We start from the raw sequence: 21,910 nt of genomic DNA on the forward strand, positions 1-21,910 counted from the left end.
TGACTACTCTGGACCATTTGCAGAATGCGGGGCAGGAGAGGGGCGGGAGAGAACCAGGCCTCACCAAGAGGTGATCCTCACCTAGAATCCAGCGCCATGAGCAGGTCGCTGCTGGAGTGGAACAGCCAAGCCCAAGTCTCTCTCCATGAGTCAGCACCATCGCAGACTGCAGGGGAGAGAACCAGGCCTCACCAAGAAGTGATTCCCACCTGGAAACCATATCATTTTCACTGTATTGTTGGGTTGGGTTTTATTCTTTGTTTGAATATGTTAAATCTGAGGGCATGAGCAGCTATTTAAAAGATAACAAGACATTATGGTAACCATTTTGCATTTATTATCAGCTTTTTTAAAGACCTCTATTTCATTCATTGTTTTTTTTATTGTTTCTATTCTATTCTGCTCTGTTTGATTTTTACTATGCCTGAAGGTATCTGCAGCTATTTTGAAGACAACAAAAGGCATCAAGGTAATAATTATTTATTTCGTCAGGTTTTGAATTCCTGTATCACTTACACTGGTTTATTTTCATTGGTTATATTCTGTTTTACTTTCTTTGGTTTTATCTTCTTTAAAATAAAAACAAATAAATTTGACTGCTCTGTATCTCATAGAAGTCGAAGCATGCAATATTTGTCTTTTCATAACTATTCAATTCCATTACATAATCTCTTTAAAGTTCATACCTATTGTAGCATATTTTTTAATTCTCTTCCTTTTAAAGCTGAATATTTCATTATACACATATCACACTTTACTTATTCATTCACCTATCAGTAAATACTTGGGTCGCTTTCACATTTTAGCTACTTTGAATAATGCTATGAGAAATCAGGCTGTACAAATCTTCATCAAGACCTTACGTTCAGCTCTGTTAGTGATATACGTAGAAGTGAACTTGCTGGTCATAAGGTAGTTCTTAGGCTGAAATCTCAGTGCAGCCTGCCCTGGTGCAGTGGTGCAGCGCCATTTACACTCCCATCAATAGTGCACAAGAGTTCTCATTTCTCCACATCCTCACCAACTCTTGTTATTTTCAGCTTTAGTAACAGCCATGCTCACCAGTGTGAAGTGGCATCTCATGCCTTGTTTGCATTTCCCTAATGGCCAATGAGTATCTTTTCACACACTCGTGATTTATATATCATCTTTGGAGAATTATTTGTGCAAATCCTTTCAACTTTGAATTGGGCTGTTTATCAGACTAGTTTCTTTTATAATCAATTATGTCTGCCTAGCTATTATTTTCCGATTGGGTATTATTGGTCATTTTAATGTGATTAATGATCACATTCATTATATTTGTTCTCTATGGTGATATAACTTGTTTCTTTTTATTTTTCTGTGCCCTGACCCTCTCTTTGACCCTCCTCCCTTCCCCACTGACAAAAGCGTTACTTCATTTTTTTCTTTCTTTTCTCATTTTTTTACTTTTTCCTTGTTTCTTTGCCCCTTCCTCCTCTGTCCCCCTCCCACTGGAACATTTTCCTTCTATTGCACATTACCTATCATGCATCTTTTCCTTATTTACACTTCCAGTTTCTCACACCAGAAAAACAATGTGATATTTACACATGTGTGCCCAATTAATTTTACTTAAGAGTATGGACTCAAAGTGTATCCATTTACCTAGGAATATATCAAGCTTATTTTTCTTTATTTTCTTATTTTTCTTGTTTGCCAAATTTTTTTAACTTGGATTTTTATAAACTTTTATATTTTTATAAACTGATAAACTTTTGTGGGTTTTATGGTTTTTTTTTTTTTTTTTTTTTTTTTACAAATGACATTTCACTGATTCCACAATTTGGTATTCCATCACTATCTCTGATCCTTTAGAGTTCACAACTCTTCCTCTACGTGCTTTGGACTCTTGTGACTGAATGGACTATGATTCAAATAAGAGAATAAGGTTGCAGTATTATACTATTGCTGGCTTGGAAGATGATCAAAAAATGGAAAAAATCAAAAGCATTCATAGAATAAATGCTATCTAAACTTTAGCCTCTATTATTTATCTTTTTAAGTATAAAATTTCTTCTTATCTAGCATTGCTTCTTTAAACTTATGGACTTTTATCCAAAGCCTATTACCATAAGAGGAAACAATTTTGTTCTGAGCACAGAGTTTTGGGATGGTGGCTAAATCCTGGAATGTTTATCTAGCACAATCTATGAAATATTCAATTTGTGACAGTCTTAAAATAGAACATCTTGGTCATCTTTAACCTGTTGCTGATCCCTAAAGCCCAAGAGATTTTAAATTGAAAGACATTAAAGGTTAGAGGGCAAATACAAATCAACTGATTCTATGGGTAAAGAACCATACTCGGTTTATGTCATATTTCTTATGCCCAGGTTATCTGTGCTTCTAGAATATTAGGGCATGAAGATAACAGCTAAGTCTATTCAAGTCTGTATTTCTCTTCTATCAATCAATAATATAAGAAAAAATCTGGGAACTGGAGTAAGTCACACATACACTTATGTGTAAAATTATCTACTAAATGGTACTCACTTGTACATCTGTAATTACACCAAGAAAAGTCTTTTCAAAAGAATGATTTTGACTCTTCTAACATGATGAGAATCAACTTTATTCACATTTCAGTTTGCTGACTTTCTTAACCCCACAGTTTCATAAAATGTGCCTAAGGAAAGAATCCCTTATATCCAATAATAACTCAGTATCATCCTTACAAGTGCTACTTACTGCTGGGAAAATATATTAATTTTGAAATTAGGTATATGGAAAAATTATCCTTTTCCTGAGGGTTTCAATTGAAGATTTATGTGAAATTAGATAAAATGTTCTTGTCATATTAAGTATTATTTTAATTTTTCACTCTTAAAAACTTCAAAGACAGAATCTCAGGTTTGTTCTACTCAGTATTATTCTTTTCTGTACCCCTCCAACACACAGACACACACACACACACACACACACACACACACACACACAGATTATTATTGTTATGGTTTAGATGGAGAATGTCCCCTTATAGCCTCATAGGCAGGCTTTGGAAAGTGACTGGGTCATGGGGGCTCTCTACTCAAATGGTGAGTTCAGTAGCTGAGTACAGCATGCTGTTGGGAGATGGGACCTGGTGGAAACAGGTGGAGGCCTTTGGGCCTGATAGAAGGATACATCCCCTTCCCACCTCCTCTCTTTTCTCTCTGCTTCCTGGCCAACATATTTGAGAAGTTTTCTCTGCAATGCCATATCTGACTTGGAGAGGACTGACCATGGTTTGTAACTCTAAGTCAAAACAAACTACCCTTCCTTTAAATTTTGATGTTGGGTATCATGTCCTAGCAACAAGAAAATGACCAAGAGAATTACCATAAGATCATTCCCTTTCTGCCCACATTTCTACATAGCTGCCGATTATTCATCAAATCTAAACAGAAAAACATACTTTTCTCTAAGTGTTTTCATCATTACATATATATGCCAACCTTCTAAGAAAACCTGTTACACTTTTCTCTTGCTAACTTGTCTTCTGTTATTAAAGTGTCCAACTGTAACTCAAGACGAGCAATGAAAAGATATTATGCCTTTCACCATTACACACACTCAAGGAAAAAAAAGAGTAAAGAAAATATGGGGAGATCCTTCATAAATCCTAGGTTATAGTATCTTTTAATCCCCTAAAAACATATTTCCTTAGGAAATGTCAAGGTACAGAACGTTCAAACAGGACTCTTGTTTCCGACAAGCTTCAAACCCAGAAAGAAGCCCTACCTGCCAGAATACCAATGCAGGACATGCTAAAATATTATAAAGCCAACGTGGCTGCCCTTGGCTTATCATCCACTGTACCTCACTCAAGAAAAGGTAGAAAGATAAGCAGGGGAAGAAGGGTTGAAGGAAGAGTTGGGGAAGGGGAAAAATAAAGATATACCATGTATGGGTCCAAATTCCTGGCCATGAATGTGATCAATAAATATACCCAAAATATACCAATAAATTTAATTAATTTTTTAAAACAAAAGAAAAAGTGGAGAGGTAAATAAGACCTTTGGCAAGGAGTTCCTCGGAAAGAGTTGTCCGGACTATACACCACTGCATCTTGACACAGAGGAAAAGTATACTACTTTCCCCTCATCTTCAGTTAAATTGGAAAAGAGTTGGATATTTTGATATTAAATTTGACAGGGCTTTTTTAATAATTTAAATAAAATAACTAGAAAAAAGGGTATAAGGCCTGCCTGGGATTTTATCCAAGAACAAGGAAAACAAATGAACAGTATGGTCAAGTTTACATAAGAGAGAAAAAGAGTATCTGCCTGTAACACACTTGTTATATGTGTATGGTCAAAAGAGAAAAATTTGAAGATTAAAAAGGTTATTCAATTGAGAATCAAAATCAAAGCATGAAGTCATTTCAGTTCACAGCTACAGTTGAAATATAATCTCAGTGATTAGTTCAGGAATTATATTTTAAAACCCTATAATTATGGTATACACAAAGGTGCTCTTCCCCTGTAAATACAATATCATTAGTTATTTAAATTATGAGTTTACTATGAAATGTAAATATGCCTAGCCACACTTTTCTAGGGATCTCTATGAAACTGGACAGAGAGCCACTGCATTCTGAAATTCTGGGAGTAAATATTCTAATACAAAAGGCAATGGAGACACTCATGATTTATTCCAATAGTTTTCCATTATTGTGACTCTGAGAGGTCCTTTTTAAAATCCAAAGGCATCATATCTATATTTATTATTTATTCAGTATAGAAATGATGCATAGTCTCATGTGAATATCATCAGATGAACTAATGCGGGCTACTATCTTTTATTTTGGCAGTGCTAGAGATCAACTTTTTTCTTCTTTTGTGATGGGGGTCTCAATATTTACTCAATCTGTTCTCAAATTCCTGGCACAAAGGACCCTTCTGCCTCAGTCTTCTCTGATAGATAGGACCACAGGTACACACTACCAACCAGCTTGGACTATTGTTTTCAGTAAACAAAACAAAAAGAAATTTACAAATAAGGCAAAGAAACTGCTCAAAAGGAAAGAAGAACTGGGACGGGGAAAAGGAAAATAGAAGGAAAGTGAAAACATATGCACACAATAGCTAAGATAATTGCAACACTAATTCTATTAGTTCATGGAAAGGAACAGTGCTTATATTGTTTGATCAATTTTGTATGCCTTTATGTGGTAATCTGAGCAACTATTTCGAAGATTACAATATGCAATATAGTAATCATTGTTAATTTCCTATTGTCTTGTTATAAACTCCTATATTGTTTTTATTGTTCTTTTTTATTCACTTTAAAATAAAATAAAAATTTTACAAATAAAATGAATAAGAATCATACCTCTTAATATTCCATTTGACTTCATTCTGATTTTTTTCTCCTTTCCCCATACGCCTTCCTTCCTTCTTTCCTACCTTCCTCCTGTTTCCTGCTTTCATTTCCATTTCTCTTTTTTTCAAAATTACTATGGATTTGTAGTGCCGGCTGGCTTCTACTCATTCTATCTATTCTAGAAGATGTCTAGTTGAGAGTATAGGTCAGAGGTATAGGTCAAGCCTGAGGGAGGCCGTGTGTTCAATTCCAAGCATCTCAAAATAAACGAATAAAATAAAAGATGTGGTTAGGTGGTGGATACATAAAAAATTGTAAGAATGCATGGAGGAGCACATACACACACACACACACACACACACACACACACACATACACACTCACTTCCTAAGACCACAACTGCAGTAGTGTTCTGTATCCTTGTCGCACAATATGAATGTTGAATACAACGGCTAGAAGACTTGCCATGTATTTTTGCTCATCATCATTCTCTGCAATTTATGCTGGAAACACTACAGTGATCTTTAGTAATCTAAAGAAATTGTATATTTGAGTACTGTCTGAAACACAAACATTATTTCCATATCCAATGTTTATAAGAGTCACCCAGGAACTGAACCATTGTGCTGAAACTCTTCCAGCATACCGTGGTCCTTGCACACTTCTGCAGTGTCTCCTCGGGCATTCTGCTCTCTGTTTTCTAGACGCATTGATATTCCAGACACCTTGGCTTTCTGTTAGGTTCCTAATGGTATCTAGATCTTTCCTACCTCAGGGCCTTTGCACATGGTATTCTCTCTGCTGGAATTAATATATGGCTAGCACCTTTTTTTTTTTTCCTTTTGGTTCGTTAAATGTTACCACCCCAGAAAAGCTTTTCCTAAAAATCCTATTTATAACGTACTTGCCCTCTTCTATTAATCTCAGTATTTTGTTTGATTACTTCATAACAGCACAATTTGTTGATACACAGCATACTGTATTGTTTAACTTTTCATAGAATGACTCTAGCACTAGGATATAACCTCCTTAAAAGCAGAACCACATCTGCACTGTTTGCCCTGAATGCTGAACAGAGCCAGAAATACACACTAGCTCAAGACATACTCGGTACTCAGCATTTATAGTTCTGTTCCTCTTGTTATTTCAGTTGTAAACTACAAAACAATAAATACCTACCAGCAGGTCAGGTTATTTTGTATACAGAGTTGGAGCTCTGGTATACACTCTCCTTCCCCATGTTCTTCCTACCTCATTCTGAGAGATAATCATCCTCTGGAATTGAGTCTTTTCATTATCATGTATAGCTATATGTTAACCACATATGAGTGTATTATTAAAAACATATATGACATTTTACATGGTTTTAACTACACAACTGCTAGTGTTCTGTGTGTCACCTTTTGTAACTTGATTTTGTCACTTTTATTTCTGAATTTGGAAAAGTTTAGGAAACTTTCATTTTCTATAAACACACACCTAGAAATAAAATTTTAGGTCACAGGATAGACTCACGTGCAACTTCACAAGTGCCTGCCAGCATGGGTGAACCAATTCGGAGTCCCACCAGCACTGGCCAAGAGTTCCTCATACTTGCGCTATCAGATTTTTAAACATCTGTCAATCTTATGGGTGAGAAGTAGAATATTGTCTTTGTTTTAATTTGCATTGTCTAGAGACTACTGAGACTACATAACACATTTAGTTAATGCTTGTTTTCTGGAGCTTGCCTATTTTTCTTTCGAATTGACTCTTTTTTCCTATTTGACTTGAAAAGAATTTTTAATATTCTAGATATTAATCCTCTGTCATTTTATGCCAAGGGTCTGCTATTTATCTTCTTACTTTTTATAGTACTTCTGATACATGAAAGTTTTTAATGTCAGTAAGCTGCAAAATTTATAGATATTTTCTTTTGTAGTTTGTGCTCTTTTTTGTTTTGGTTTGGTTTTTGGTACCAAGATTCAAACTCAGAATCTTGTGCTGTCCAGGCAGGCACTGTGCCGCTGAGCTGTATTCCCAGCTGTAGTTTGTGCTTTTACAGTGTTGTCTACAAAATCTGTCCCAACTTTAAGGGCACGGAGACATTTTCCTGTATGTTTTCTAAAACTTGTCAAGTCCTACTTTTTATATTTAGGGCTTAAATATATTTAAAATACTGTTTTAGTGTATAAAATAAACTAGAAGTTCAACTTCACTTTTCTTCGTAATAACAAACTCAGTCCACCATTATTTTCTCACACTCCATTTTTAATTATCTATTAGTATAGTTCAAACCCAAAACTATTTCTATATATATATATACCGGTCTGATTTTAAGCTCCCTATTCTAGCACATTGTTCTATATCAGTTTCCTTCTGCCAAAACCACACTGTCTGAATAACTATTGTTATACAATGATTTAATGTCTAACAGGGTACATTTATATACCATGTTCGTACAAACTGTCTCTGCTATTCTTGTCTGTTTGTTTTAACTAACACATGCTATTATTTTGTTTCATAAGTATTCTCAGAATTTTTCTATTTAGATCTAAAGAGTGGGTTTACCTCTATCAAAAATTCTCTCTGAATTGGGTCCTGCCCCTCACAAAGCTCTACCCCCAAGAGGAATCCTGCACTCTGTGCATACAAGGTCAGAGATTCCAATGTCATTGAGGAATTAGCAAAAACCAAAACAGCATTTTTCAAACCCCTTTCCTTAAATAAAACCAGGAAATTTTATTAAAGAACATACAAAATGTTCCAACCACAAACTTAATCAACAGTACTATAATATAATGTTTATCCTTCCAGAAAGAAAGAGCAATGACAGAATAAAAAGAACAAATGTTTTTAAATATGGTAGAGAGGATTCTTACTGCTAAATTTTCACAATTATGCACATGCTCAGAAGACACAAAAGAAAAAAATACAACTGAAAATTAAATTGTTAGCGGAAGTACCATTACATCTTCTAAAGTACTCAGGGAGATAGATCTTTCGCAATGTGAAAAGAACCAAAAGATGGAAGGAGGGAGGAAGGAGAAAGTAAAAAGAATAAAGATGTTTTACGTACGTATACCAATCCCTATAATGAATGTAATCATTGTGTACTGAAAACAAAGACCAATAAACATTTTAAAAATTAAAAAATGTGGTCAAAAATTGCCATTTAAAAAAATTAAAATATATAGAAAGGTATGTATGGGGTCATGTAAGGGGAAAAAGTAGCCTTCCTAAACAATATGAACATACCCCTTCAAAGAGTCTCTGTATCTAGTGGTTCACAGGAAACTTTGCTCAAAAAGTAATTCCTAGTGAATAACAGCTTCTTAAACACTGCCCTCTAATGTGCACACTCAGCTTCCTCTGAAATGAGAAGAGGACTGAAATTAAAAAAATAATCAGGTCCTTCCTCCCTTGAGATCAAGTTTAGCATTTTTGTGTTGTAGACCAGATTTCATAGACTGAGGCGATTTCAACCACAAAATTGGCATGAAAGTAAATCTCTCAGCCATTCTAGGATTACATTCATTAGCAATAAGGCTGACAGATGAGTGAGAACAGGCGATGTGGGCTTGGAAAGCACTTGCAAGATAACAGTATCACTGAGAAACATCAGGAAAGTCTAGGATACCAATCATGACACGTGCAACTTAAGACAGATATAATCAGTCTTAATACAAAATAAAAAGTAAACACTGGTTACCAAGAACACCAAACTTCTACAAGAGATGAACTTTGCTTTCTAGCCATATAAACTCATGACTCATAAATGACTTTTCCTTACAAAAGGATCTGCTGAAATTTAGTCTCCCTGACTAATGAATGTGTTCATGACTTCCACAACTGCAAATATGATTAACAGTAAATGAAGGGAAAGATAAAAATAATTTTCAAGTAGAGCTGTTCATTGTCTTATAATCACAGAACCTATGTCAGCACTTAACAAAAAGCCTAACAATGAAAAGCACTGAGACATTTAATATTAAGTCAAAAAGGCTGAGTTAAAGCCCATCTGTTATTTTAGCCATGTGACCTTAGGTATCTTAAAACTTCTGGACCTGTTTCCTTATCAGGAATTACTTAAGAGTGAACTGTATAGCATGGCTGTCATTCTAAGGACTGTCAGGATTTGGGAATGGAAAGAATAACAGAATAATGAGAGGTGCTAAAAACCATATGATCCAACTGGGCTCCCAACCCACAATTTTGAGCCAAATCTAACAATTCTATATGAGCTGAATCTCAATTGACCATCAACATAAGAAAGAGAAATAAATACTTCTTTTCATATAAGATGTTCATATTTGTATACAGCATATTATGATAATAGAGTATTTCATAAAATAATAATTTACCTATATGAATATTTTAGATCTCAGTGTTTCTGTTGGATTTGGGATTCTAATTAAAAAAATCTCTCCTGTCATGTATAAATACTGATTATACAAGCAAAAATAAAGCTACGTTTTCAGATCTATAAAACAGTATATCTAAAAAGAATCAGAGACAGTTATCTTCCATGTAGAGAATGTGTCTGTAAATGTTATCCAGTAAAGAGGTTAATGACCAGTACAGATTTTCATCCTATCTAAAATGTCAGGCAAACATTGCCCTTCACCTCAATTTATGAAGATAACTATCACAAAATATTACACCATAAAAAATAAAGTATTCAAATATCTCAATTAGCCTGAATATACAGGAACAGGAACATTTTCATTATTATTTTATGATTAATAAATATTTTAACAACATATTTTATAGCTTTTGGCAGCAAAGCAAGATTTTCAAGTATCTATTATAAAATAAAGTTACTGAAACATAAGAGGTAAAGGTTTTTTTCTTAGTTCCTTTTTCAATCTTTGTAAATGTACAAGTTCATCTCCCTGCCTTGGGAAAAGACCCAAGATACAGTGATCTATGACAATAATTGAATACTTGCTTCATAGTACAAGGTCTTTTACGACCTTTAAGCAACGATCATTATATAGTGATATGGATAAGCTGTGGAAGAAATAACAAATTAGGCCAAGTTTGCACTCACTGCGTGATATCCTGTAGCAGTTTCTTTGGAAAATACAAGCATAAACTTTACCGCTGATCTTTATCTATGAAAAGTGGAATGCAAGAAATTGGCAGCTATTTAAAATTCTTTAGTCAAGTTCTGATTACACAGTCTTGAATCAATATTCAAGAAACTCTTGCTGAACCCTCCCATCTGCTCTGCTAGCCAAAACACTCAACCCAGTCTTCTGGGTTTGAGCAGTAATGACATCCACACTGAGCTCTAAAGGGAAATGACAGTGCAAACAGAGGTGGCAGGAAAACCATGTTCCCAGCAATGGAGACACGTACCATGGCTAGGAAGTGAGAGAAAATTTACAAAATACAAGCATGCTTTTTGCCTTTGAGGATACACCCTTAACGGTTTTAACATTATGCTGTCTTTGAAAATAAGGAATTGTGCACTTGGCTTCTAGGTTTTCATCCTAATTCAATGACAATTCTTCTTCAATTTCCTTCTCTGTATCTTAGTTATCACCCAAACATCTGTCACTGCAGAGCATGGGACTTGGCCTGATTAAATCTCCTTTTCTGTCAGTACTCACTCTTGAATGCCCTCACCCAGGCTTCATAATTACTCCTAATTTTCCAGGCTCCTATGAACTCTTAACTCTTGGTTTCAATCCTTTTTTTCTACTTCTCCACTTGAATAGGCAACTCAAGCAAGACAAGTCCAAAATCTGACTCTTGATATTTACACTCCAAAAATCTCCTCTCTAGTATTTCTCATCTCAGGAAATAGTAATTCTGTTCTTCTAATTGCCCGGGCAAAACTCAAAGCAACATCTTTAACCATTCTTTCACAGATGCTCATCTGTAATCCATCTGCAAATCCTATGTACTTTACTTGGAAAACATTCAGAATTCACCACTCTCCAACTGCCTGCATATATACTGCTGTAACTCAAGGAGCCACCATGTCCAATCTGGAAAATTTCAACAGCTTCATAACTGTGCTTCTGTTTCCACCTTTGTCCTCTGCACTGAAGAGTCAATAGTCCAATCTCAACACAACACAAGGCTATGGAGATCCTTTTTTAAAAATGTCAGATCATATCATGTTTCTGTTCAAAATCCTTCATTAGCTTATAATCCTACTTAAGAGTAAAAGCAGCCCGCAGGTTTGTGTGATCTTGCTAATCTACATCTCCCTAATTTTCTCCCTGTTACTTTGTTCATTCTGCTGCAGCCACACTGGCATTGCTGGTCCTCAGACATGCCCAGAGCATTCTTAATGCAGGTTCTTTGCACTCTGTGTTCATCCTTCTGAAATCCTCTTGGCCAGCACCTGTATGGCTCATTCTTTTACTTCATTCAAATCTCTGCTCAGATTTTATCTTCACAATGAAACTGTATCTCAACTCCCAGTATTAAATAATTCGTATTTGCCCAACTTTATTTTTATCTTTAATTCTTATCTCTTCTAGACTCAATGACTATAACCTATAAAACAAATCTCCTGGAGTTAACAGGTGTGTTTTATTCACTACTGCAACCAACTAATGCCTGGCAGACAATAGATCAGAAGTAGACCTTTGCAAGATGAATCAATAAAAACTAAAAATATTATGGATTTTTCTTGACAAACTATTAATATGATTTTCTATTTTAAGTAAAAGTCACCTTTGAGTATTGCATCCTAATAAATCAGTAACTACTTATAAAACATGTAAAACTGAGTAACATATGACTTTTCTCCAGTAACCTAAAAACACAGCCACATACTCATACATCCCACAAGAGTCACTGGTAAGGGTGAGCACTCAGAAGACTTTATAGCGTTCTTTTCCTTTCCTTGGCTTGGTACTTGCAAATATATCAAGAAGACAAATTGAACTTCTATGTTATCTTAAAGTCAATTAATGTTTCACCTGTAATTTATCCATATTAATAATGGTATTTTGCAAATATTTGTAAGTCATCAATATAGAACACTAGTATAATTATAGACAATTCAAAGAAGAAATACAGGAGTCAATGAACATTTATGAACATGTCCATATAGGTTAACATTCCCTAATATCTAATGTTTTCCACTCTACATGGCTTAGAAAAAGGGAAAAGACAATTACATCAAGAAAGCTAACACTGGAAAAAGGTTTCTTACAGAAGCAAGAGAATGCAGGCCCTGGAATTCCTACTCGCTTAGCTGGGTATGGAATCGAAATACCTGTGATGGAGCAATAGACGATATGAGGAGCGATCTTGTCTATATCTTCATATCCCAGACCCATGGCAGACAGTTTGCCAGGAACATAGTTTTCCACAAATACATCACAAACAACTGCAAGCTGAAGGCAGAGGCAAAGATGAGTCAGACTTCTGAAGGGACTTCACAACCTTCAACAACTTTCACACATGGCAGAATTTTAATTTCAGTAAACACAATTGATTCACACTTTGTGACAGTTAAGAAAAATTACAGGAGAAATGAAGTAGATTTAGATAAATATAAAAGCCTGGACTAATTACCTGGTATATTACTCCCATTACAACATTGGCTACTTAATTTGACATTAAAAATGGTACAATAGATTCTTCTTCCTCTGGATATGAGAAATTTTTAGGCTATATGCCTGGCCAAATCTGTTCTCAAAGGGATATGTATGAAATTAAAATGTAAGTACATAAAACATAGGAAAACATCTTTTGAAACCTTTACAAAGTATCTACACTGTGTCATCATTACACCCCGTCCTTATTATGATACTCCTCATTACAACACGCACTTAACATATGTAACCGTGATTCTGAAAATGCTTCATGCTTTTAGGGTGTGTTCCTTCCAAAGAGTTTTAAATACTTCTAATGAGGTATTTGGCGTTTTTTTTTTCAAACTCAAAATCATGCCCACAGAACTAGAAATTAACAAAAACAAGACTCAGATCTTGATTGCCAGAACAACACCATAGAAATTAGGGGACAATGAATTACTATTAATCTTCATTTTTTTAAAATCTTAAATGTCACAACATACCTTTTAAAACTTTTTAAAGTCATAACAAAAATTATACTAGGTCACCCAGAGAAATCCATCATGGTAAATTTTTAATAGATTCAGTGCCTAATCGCTATTCAATAATTTTTTAGGGCAAGTGACATGACTCAGAATGCTTGCCTAGCATGCACAGGCCCTAAATTTGATATCAACTCCCTGCAAAATAATTTTCTATTGACATGGAGTTAGAAATATTCACATGCATACAAACTAATAGACTAAGACTCTCAACAATACTTTATGCCACATATATTCTCTGTCACATATTTTGCTTTGTTTTTCTTTAACAATCTTTAAAAATGTAAAACTCAATCCTAATCTATAGACTGTACAAAATCAAGCCTGACTTGGATTACACAGTCTGCCAACCTCCACTCTAAATGGAAATGGTTGAATTAATATGAGCTTTAGCTATCGACTTCTAAATAAATCAAGTGTCTGTTATTGTGTCACTACATGTGGAACAGATATATAGAATTATTTGACAACAAAATTGACACAGGGTGGCTCTTAGGAAGCATATCAAGGAAAGAAATGGTCATCCACCAGCACTCTTAACATACAGGCACTAGAACCCCTGGTGACCACTTCTCAGGAAAGCATGAAAAACATTAAGAAATAGTAGAAGGCCCTGGTTTCAATCCTCAAGAACACACACACAAACACACACACACACACACACACACACACACACACACACACACACACACCAAAGGGAAAAAAACAAGAAAGAAGAAAGTGTATCAGTCCATTTCTTGTTGCTATAAGAAAACATCTGCGGTTCAGTAATGCATAGAAAAAAAGAGGTTTAGTACTGAAACTGTGGCTCAGTGGTAGAGAGTTTGTATAGCATATGTGAAGCCCTGGGTTTGAGCCCTAGAACTGCATTAAAAAGTTTGTATACCTCACGATTTTAGAGGTTTAAGGGCATAACACCAGCATTGGCTGTGCTCTGGTGAAGACGTCCTAACAGATAGTATCACAATGGCAGAAATATGTGTGAGAAGAATCACACAGTGAATCAGGAAGCCGAAAAGCAGACAGAAAGTCAGGTTTGCTCTTTTGTAACAACACACTGCAATGAGAACAGCTGGGATCCACGAGAACTATCACAATGCCTTCTGAGGGTTGCATCCTAATAACCTAATCAGCTTCCACTTGGCTGACCTCTTAAAGGTTCCACCAACTCCCAACATGTCCACACACTGAGGACCAGACTTCCAACACATGAACCACCAGGGATACACTCACACCATATCCATACAATAGCAAAGACAGAAAAGCTTCAAATCTCAAGCAATACAGAAATCCTTCCAAATTGCAAAAGCCAATTAGCAATTGGGTTGCTTTTCCTATGGTCAATGGTCCATGCAATACACTCCACAGCAAGTCTCAATAGACAAGCATCAATTTATTATTAAAATATACCAAGCACTGCTTGTAGAACTGGAGGATAAGTATTAGTGGATTATAACAAATAATACATATGGTATTTTCTGATATGTGGGGGGTAAATAAGAACATAAGGGTATAAGAGAGAGTTTGACATGATATATGAAAATATTACTTTTTGCCCGTTGCTATAGGTAGGATCTTAAGCATCCTTCAGACATCTACGTATTGGAAGACTCAGTACCCAGGGAGGCAGGTACTGTCAGGAAGTGGTGGATCCTGTAAAGGACAGCGCCTAGTAGGAGGTCTTTAGGTCATTGGAGGCAGGCCCCAAAAAGGGATAGTACAACCCAGTCCATTTTTCTCCCTTTCTTTTACTTTCTAGGCAGGAGGTAAGCAGTTTTCTCACCATGTACTCCCACCATGATGTGCCTCCTTACCCAGAGCAACACATCCAATAGATCATAGACTGAACCTTCTAAAACTATGAGCCAAAGTAAACCTTTTCTCTTCATAAGCTAATTACATCACATATTTGTTATAGTAATGGAAAGCTGATTAATACACCCATGAACAAATATTTATCCCTAATACACCCATGAACAAATATTTATCCCTAATGCAACCTTCAAAAGTAAGAAAAGCTGTGCTCAGACTGAACTGTATAATCTGTTTATATAGTGTTTTAAGAAAAATGTGGAAAAGTCAAATTTGGAAGCTACATATTTCCATCAAAAAGGTGCTTACTATTTGTTTATGATTATCCAAGAATTATTACTTCTTCTTGTAGTATATATATAGCTAAAATATCCCTAGATGAGAGAATATGAAAGAAATCACTTTTCCCTATTTATTTTATGTAAATAAATATACACTAACCATTTATGACACAGTGATGCTTAGTGAATCTGTCACCCAATATTGTTTGTCTCTCTTTTCCAGGATATCACTCCTAAATCATGTGTGTTTCCTATAGCTTTAAGTCATCCATAAAATTCTAAACAGAATAGTACTAAGATTCAAGACATCAGAAAATTCTCCCTGAATGAATATACATGTGTAAATTAGGACACTAGCTGCTGTGACACCACCATTACCCACACTGACTACAAGTAGCATACAACCAACTTCTTTGGTGGAAACTAAATACTTACTGCATTTCTTTAATACTAAAAAGTTCTACTAAAGTAAGAGAAGAAAACATTTGTTTTTAATTACTAGTGATCACCTCTCTTTATTAATGTGCTCACAGATCACCCACTAGTCTATTCTAAAATCGTTCCCAGAATAAAAGTAAGTACAATTTTGTATGAATTATGGACCCCCATCTCTTTCTTTTAGAAAGAGAAAGTCTTCCTTCTTGTTACACAGCAAATAAGATCTAAAATAAATCAGAAATAAGATCTAAAATAAGTTAGGCTAATCATGAGCCTTTCTCTAGATATAATTTAGAAATGGACTATATCAGCAAGATGAGAAGTAAGGATAAGAAATGATACTAGGGGTTGGGGATTTAGCTCAGCAGTATAAGCGCCTGCCTTGCAAGCAGGCAGTCATGAGTTCGATCCCTGGTACTGATAAAAACGAAAAAGACAAAAAAAAAAAAAAAAACAATACTAATCTGGCTAGGATATGGCTCAGTGGTAGAGCTCCTGCCTTGCATGCACAAGGCCCCACATTTTATCCCTAACACCACCATCAAAAAAGATACTAATTTAACCTCATTTACAAGTAATCATAAGTCATATTTGAATCTATAGGTTCTACTGTGACCTTTCTGTAGGTCAGAAAGGTCACGCTGATGCATCGGTCATATCTACCCTCTCTTCCATACCCTTCTCCTACTTTTTTCTTCCACCTCCCCCAGCTCCCTTCCCATTCCCTAGTAGTCTCTTCTACTTTCATGTCATCTATAAAATAAGTTTTTAAAATATTATGTCCTTATTCATAGGAAGAGTATTCTGAATAATTCAAGAGCAAAGTTTGATAATATTTTCTACTTAATTTTAAATAGTTCAGATGCACACATACTTAGCCTATACACATACACACATATGTAAACAGGCAAATATAGCAAAATGCTAAAATTGCATGGTGAATAAAGTTCATTATTCTTTTAATTTTACTGCATATTTTAAATTTTCATATAAAATGTTGGAGGAAAACAAAATTTATGATTTTTATATGCTCATGTATTACATGCTCCACTCACTATAACGTATACCTATAATCGGGATATTGTGACTATCCTCCGATTAACATCGGAATTATTAGAAATATAGGATGATATACTTGAAAGCAATCAAATCATATTGCCATGAAAATATCAAGCACTGACATAGATTTTCTAAGCAGATTTTTTTTTCTTGTACTAAAGCCTAATTTTAATTTGCCCTGTTGACAAAGGAGTCACACTTTTTGGACTTCATATGTATCCAGCTAATTACTTTGCATAATACTTAGGAACCATTTCTGAAAACTGGACACCTTATATTGAGTATCATGGTCACTATGCTCTGAATGCAGAGGTTGGCTTTGCTACTCCTGAAACCAAATGAAAAATCCATGCCAGAAAGAATGCAAAACTAAACAAAAGGTAATTTTTCTTTTAGGCAGTAAGATACATAACTTATGGATGACATAACTAGCTAAAATTCATATACACAAATAATATCCCCAAATAATTTGTTCGAGTTTAATATGAGTTGAAATACACTTCTGTGTTATCAATAAAGACTTAAGGAGAAATAAAGCCTATAGTAAAACTTCAAATTGTCAAAATGTGGTAGGGGATGCTGGCAGGATCCCAACAAAGTGGAAAGTACCAGCAAATCATACATTTTGGCAGAATTACACACATAGGCCTACAATAGTCATATACACACTGATGTCTTACTAGTAACAATCATGAATTCCACCTAACATTGCCCCACTGAGAAACCCTCCAGAAAACATAGAGTAATTGTGCAATCATATCTGAAATCTTAACTACCCAGGATAAAATATCAGGATGTTCTTAAACACAAGCAAACAAGCAGGAGTGTGAACACAAAAGGTGCACTAAGGAGGAAACAGAATAGAAAGAGAAGTATTGAGAAAAGAAAAAAGAGAGAGAAAAGAACAATATTCTAGACAATAATTATAATGATTATGATAATAACTGAAGATAATATTTTTTAAAAGGGTATAAGACTGAAGATGGTGAGGATAGCTATGATAGAAAACTGGAGAGGTCAACCACACTGGAGAATGGTTTAGAAAAATAAAACAAGTATCACCTCGGGGAATAAAAGACAAAGACAACCCTAAATAATGCTAAAGAAAAGATAAAGCACAACCAGTACAGTTTTCAAGCTTTGGAACTAAAACTCAAACATTCTAAATTGGTTGGATTAATCCTGAAGAACTAGAGAAGTTGGCCATTAATTCTGACCTTAAAAATTAAAAGAAATTAACTTTCAATCATCTAGATAGATAAGAAAGCATTAGAAAGCCAACAAAGCTCATGTTGATGCTTAACTAAAAAATCAAAAATTTTAAATTTCAGAGTTGGTTCTTTAATCAAATAAGTATCTGTCCACTATAGGGGATTATAACATTTAACCTGGGTAACAAATTTTATCTCATATGATGAAACCAACTTCATATGCATAATGATAATAAAAAAATACTTAATCAGTGGTGATCCGTGGCAGGCATCCTTCAACACATTTTATATTAAAGCAATTTTTATCAACAAACCTAGGGAAAAAAACGTACTGATATCATCCACAGTTTACTGAGGTACTAAAAAGCTAAGTAATCTTCCTGAAGTTACACAGCTAACAAATACAGGAACAGGATTTAAACTTCATGTCCCTCAAAGAAAAACATGGTACCAGGTCAAGACACCTGGATAAACATTCAAAGACAGCTTGAGCTCTCTAGTGGTGTGACCTGGGATTCAAATATCAGCTTTAAAATTTAGATAAACTAAATGTAGCACAGTTTATTTGAGGAAAGTATGATTTGTGTATTGGGAAATTCTCAGAATCAGGAAAGATTAAGAGATCTTGATCAAACAAGATTGGCAACAAGTTTCTAAACAACAACAAAATAAGTAACATCTGTAATTAGCTTGATTAGTTAGAGTTTGACATTTGTCTACAGGGACATGATCTGATCACTTAGCTGCTATGATGGACTGAAACATCACTGTTTGTCACAAGAATATACTCAAATTAGTTCATATTTGGCTTATGTACTAAATTAGATTGCAGTGTGCTATACAGAGAGATAGATTTAGGCTAAATTTAATTTAATTTAACATTAGTTAGTATGCTAGACTTTTGGGGCATCACTTAGACCGTACAAGATTCAAATTACTTTCATGAAATTAAGGATTCTAAATACTTCATTTACAAGGCAAATTCTGAGGCTTAGAGAAGTCAATGTAAGTAAAGTGCCCAAGCACAAGATCTGATTCAAAAGGCACACAATTAGTGGTAGCAAGGACTATAATTGTACACAATACACAAGCAGTAATAAAGTACATTATGCTTATGAAAAGTGTCAACTTATATTCTTAAATACCATTTACAGCAAAGTACAGATTGTCAATGAAATAAAGTTTTAAAACATTTTTACCCAAATTATAACCTAGGATGTAAGTTGACTTCGCCAGAGAATACTGTACCTCTTTGATGATTTTCATCCCTTTTGGATCCTTGATATTAACAGCTATACTCTAAAAATCAAAATATATACAGTAAAATATTATTATAAAGGCATTTATTACTGACAGTTCAACAAGAAAGCCATTCATATAGATTCACATCTTATAGAAAATTAATTTTCCCCATAAAGAAATACTTAAATGTTTTTACTGATTTTATTTATAATTAGGATGTGTTAGGATAATATCTAAAACTATAGTAACAATAACACCAATTTACAACAATAACACCAAGTATTAGGCACTTAGAATCCTTTAATGACAAATGTAAAGAATCAAATGATTTCTCTTTTATAAAATTTCTATTATAAATTCTCATGAAATGTTTTAAATTACTTAGTAGAAAAGGAAGATTAGTTAAAAAAAACTTTACTGTTTCTATTTAATATCTGGGAAATGAATAAAATTTCATCACATTTGAAGTATTGATTATAGCTACAAAAGGCCATGATGATATCAAATGCTTTGTTATTACAAGAGAATTACACAAATAAAGCAACAACGAAAGATGATAGCCTTACTTTCTTATTTCGGTTAACACTGAGAAAGTATGTACTTTCTGTGCCCACAAAAGGTGGCCCCCAACTTCGTGTGTCATCACCAACTCCTGAAAATAACAATGTGTTTTATTACACTTTAGCTCCAAAACACCATGAATCATTTCAAATCCTGTTGCACAGGTGCCTGAACAAGATCAGATCACCCCTGTGGAAGCCTCAACTCTGCTCATGGGTGGGCCTATAGGAGCTCCTTGGAACTGCCAAGCTTTTTACCTTTTTGTGTTATCCATTAGATCTTTCTGTATCCACTTTCAGTATCATTGTTGAAAATCAAAATACAGAAGGAAATATCCTATCAACAGCTTTTATATTTAACAAATAGCAAACTTTAGAGGAGAAACAGCAAACTTCAGGAGGGAAAATTACTTTTGTTTTTGGAAAGCAAGTCAGCTCTTTTTTTTTTTTTTTTTTTTTTTGGTCAATTCTTTCATGGTTCCATGGTATTCAATGTTCAAAGACTATGTGGAGTCTACAAAACAATCTTAGTGAATATAATTTAAATCAGAAGAAATATGTGAGTCTTTATCATAAAGTAGTATTTGGGTGTATGTTTTAAAAAGTGATAAATAAACCTATAAAATATTTCTGTAACAATCAGAAACGGTAAAAGAAGTTACTAAATAGCAAATGACAATAATTTAAAATACTCCTTTAGAATAAAATTTTAGACTTCTAGGTTTTGTTTCAAAGAGATAGTGTAAAACCATCAAAAATAGGGTATTTTGATCGGAAGGCTTCTTCCCATGGGCAGCCAGTGTGGGCAAGGAAACAACTAGGTAAAATCTATGCACTCACAGGCCACCATTGGAGACCGTTGCTTTCTTCAGGCAGCCACTATCTACCAAAAAAATCAGACAAACGCATCCCTGTGTGCCTGCCACTATCATAGTTTATAGCAGCACAGTTTGTAATAGCTAAATCTTGGAAGCAGCCCAATCAACTGATGAATGGGTAAAGGAGATGTGGAGTTTTTATATAATGGAGTACTACTCAACCATAAACGAGGATCAACTTGAGACATTTCTGGGTAAATAATGTACCTTCAGATCGTACTCTTACGTGAAATAAACTGAACACATATGGAAATATCACATTGTTTCTCTGACGTGAGAAACCAAAAGTGTCAAGACCAAAATGTATAACAGATATTGTGAAATGGGAACAAAATATTCAAATAAGAAGACGACTAGGGAGCAGGAGTGGGAAAGGAAGAAAGAGAGAAGAAAAGGAAAAATAAAAACAAAGTATGTGTGAATAAGGAAAGGAAGCAGATTAAAGGAAGGGGAAGGGAAGGGAAAAAATATCCAAGAAATATCATATACAGTACAAATTCCCTATGATGAATATGATCAGTATGTATGCTTAAAATGTACTAATAAACTTAATTTTAAAAATCTTTACAGACTTTACCACTTAAGGTAAAGTAATAAGTTGATGTAACTATAAATTAGTCTCTTGTGAGTCTTACAGATATATATACACTATTCAGTGCTAGACTATTCAGAGAATTCTGTTTTAGATCCAAAACATATGATTTTGAAACATACATAATAATAATTACTGGTAGTATTTGTCATGATTTATGTCAGTGGCCCCCAAGCCTCATGCAATTATGGATGAGGCCAAATCCAGCATTTGTGATTGGTTTGTTGTCTAGCACTTGGATTGGTGGTGTGAGTGTTTCACCCGCCCAGGGGTGGAACCAGGATATGATGTAATGGCAGGAGAAGTGTGTATGTTTCTCTTGGTGGTTTGTGCCTTGCTAAAGGCAAGGACTGAAACCTTCAAGAACTGTAAGAAATAAACCTTTTCTTTCTTAACTTTGGGAGTCAGGTATTTTGTCTCAAAGAGGAGTAAAAAGTAACT

The 21,910-nt window shown here is 34.6% G+C and overlaps 1 protein-coding gene across 5 annotated transcripts in view; it reads right to left on the reverse strand.

The window, feature by feature from the left end:
• Positions 1-21,910, reverse strand: part of Sugct (succinyl-CoA:glutarate-CoA transferase) — a 738,758-nt gene that overhangs the window by 685,418 nt on the left and 31,430 nt on the right. For all 5 annotated transcript variants that reach the window (XM_063233933.1, XM_063233931.1, XM_063233934.1 and 2 more), the window contains exons 4-6: positions 20,006-20,091; positions 19,446-19,496; positions 12,551-12,671 (exon numbers count right to left, since the gene is read on the reverse strand). In XM_063233933.1, coding sequence (XP_063090003.1) covers positions 12,551-12,671; positions 19,446-19,496; positions 20,006-20,091 — 258 coding nt within the window. The remainder of the gene's footprint in view (positions 1-12,550; positions 12,672-19,445; positions 19,497-20,005; positions 20,092-21,910) is intronic.

Source organism: Cavia porcellus, unplaced genomic scaffold (assembly GCF_034190915.1).
Source record: "Cavia porcellus strain 051 isolate PalLab524CR breed Dunkin Hartley unplaced genomic scaffold, mCavPor4.1 scaffold_23, whole genome shotgun sequence".
NCBI lineage: Eukaryota > Metazoa > Chordata > Mammalia > Rodentia > Caviidae > Cavia > Cavia porcellus.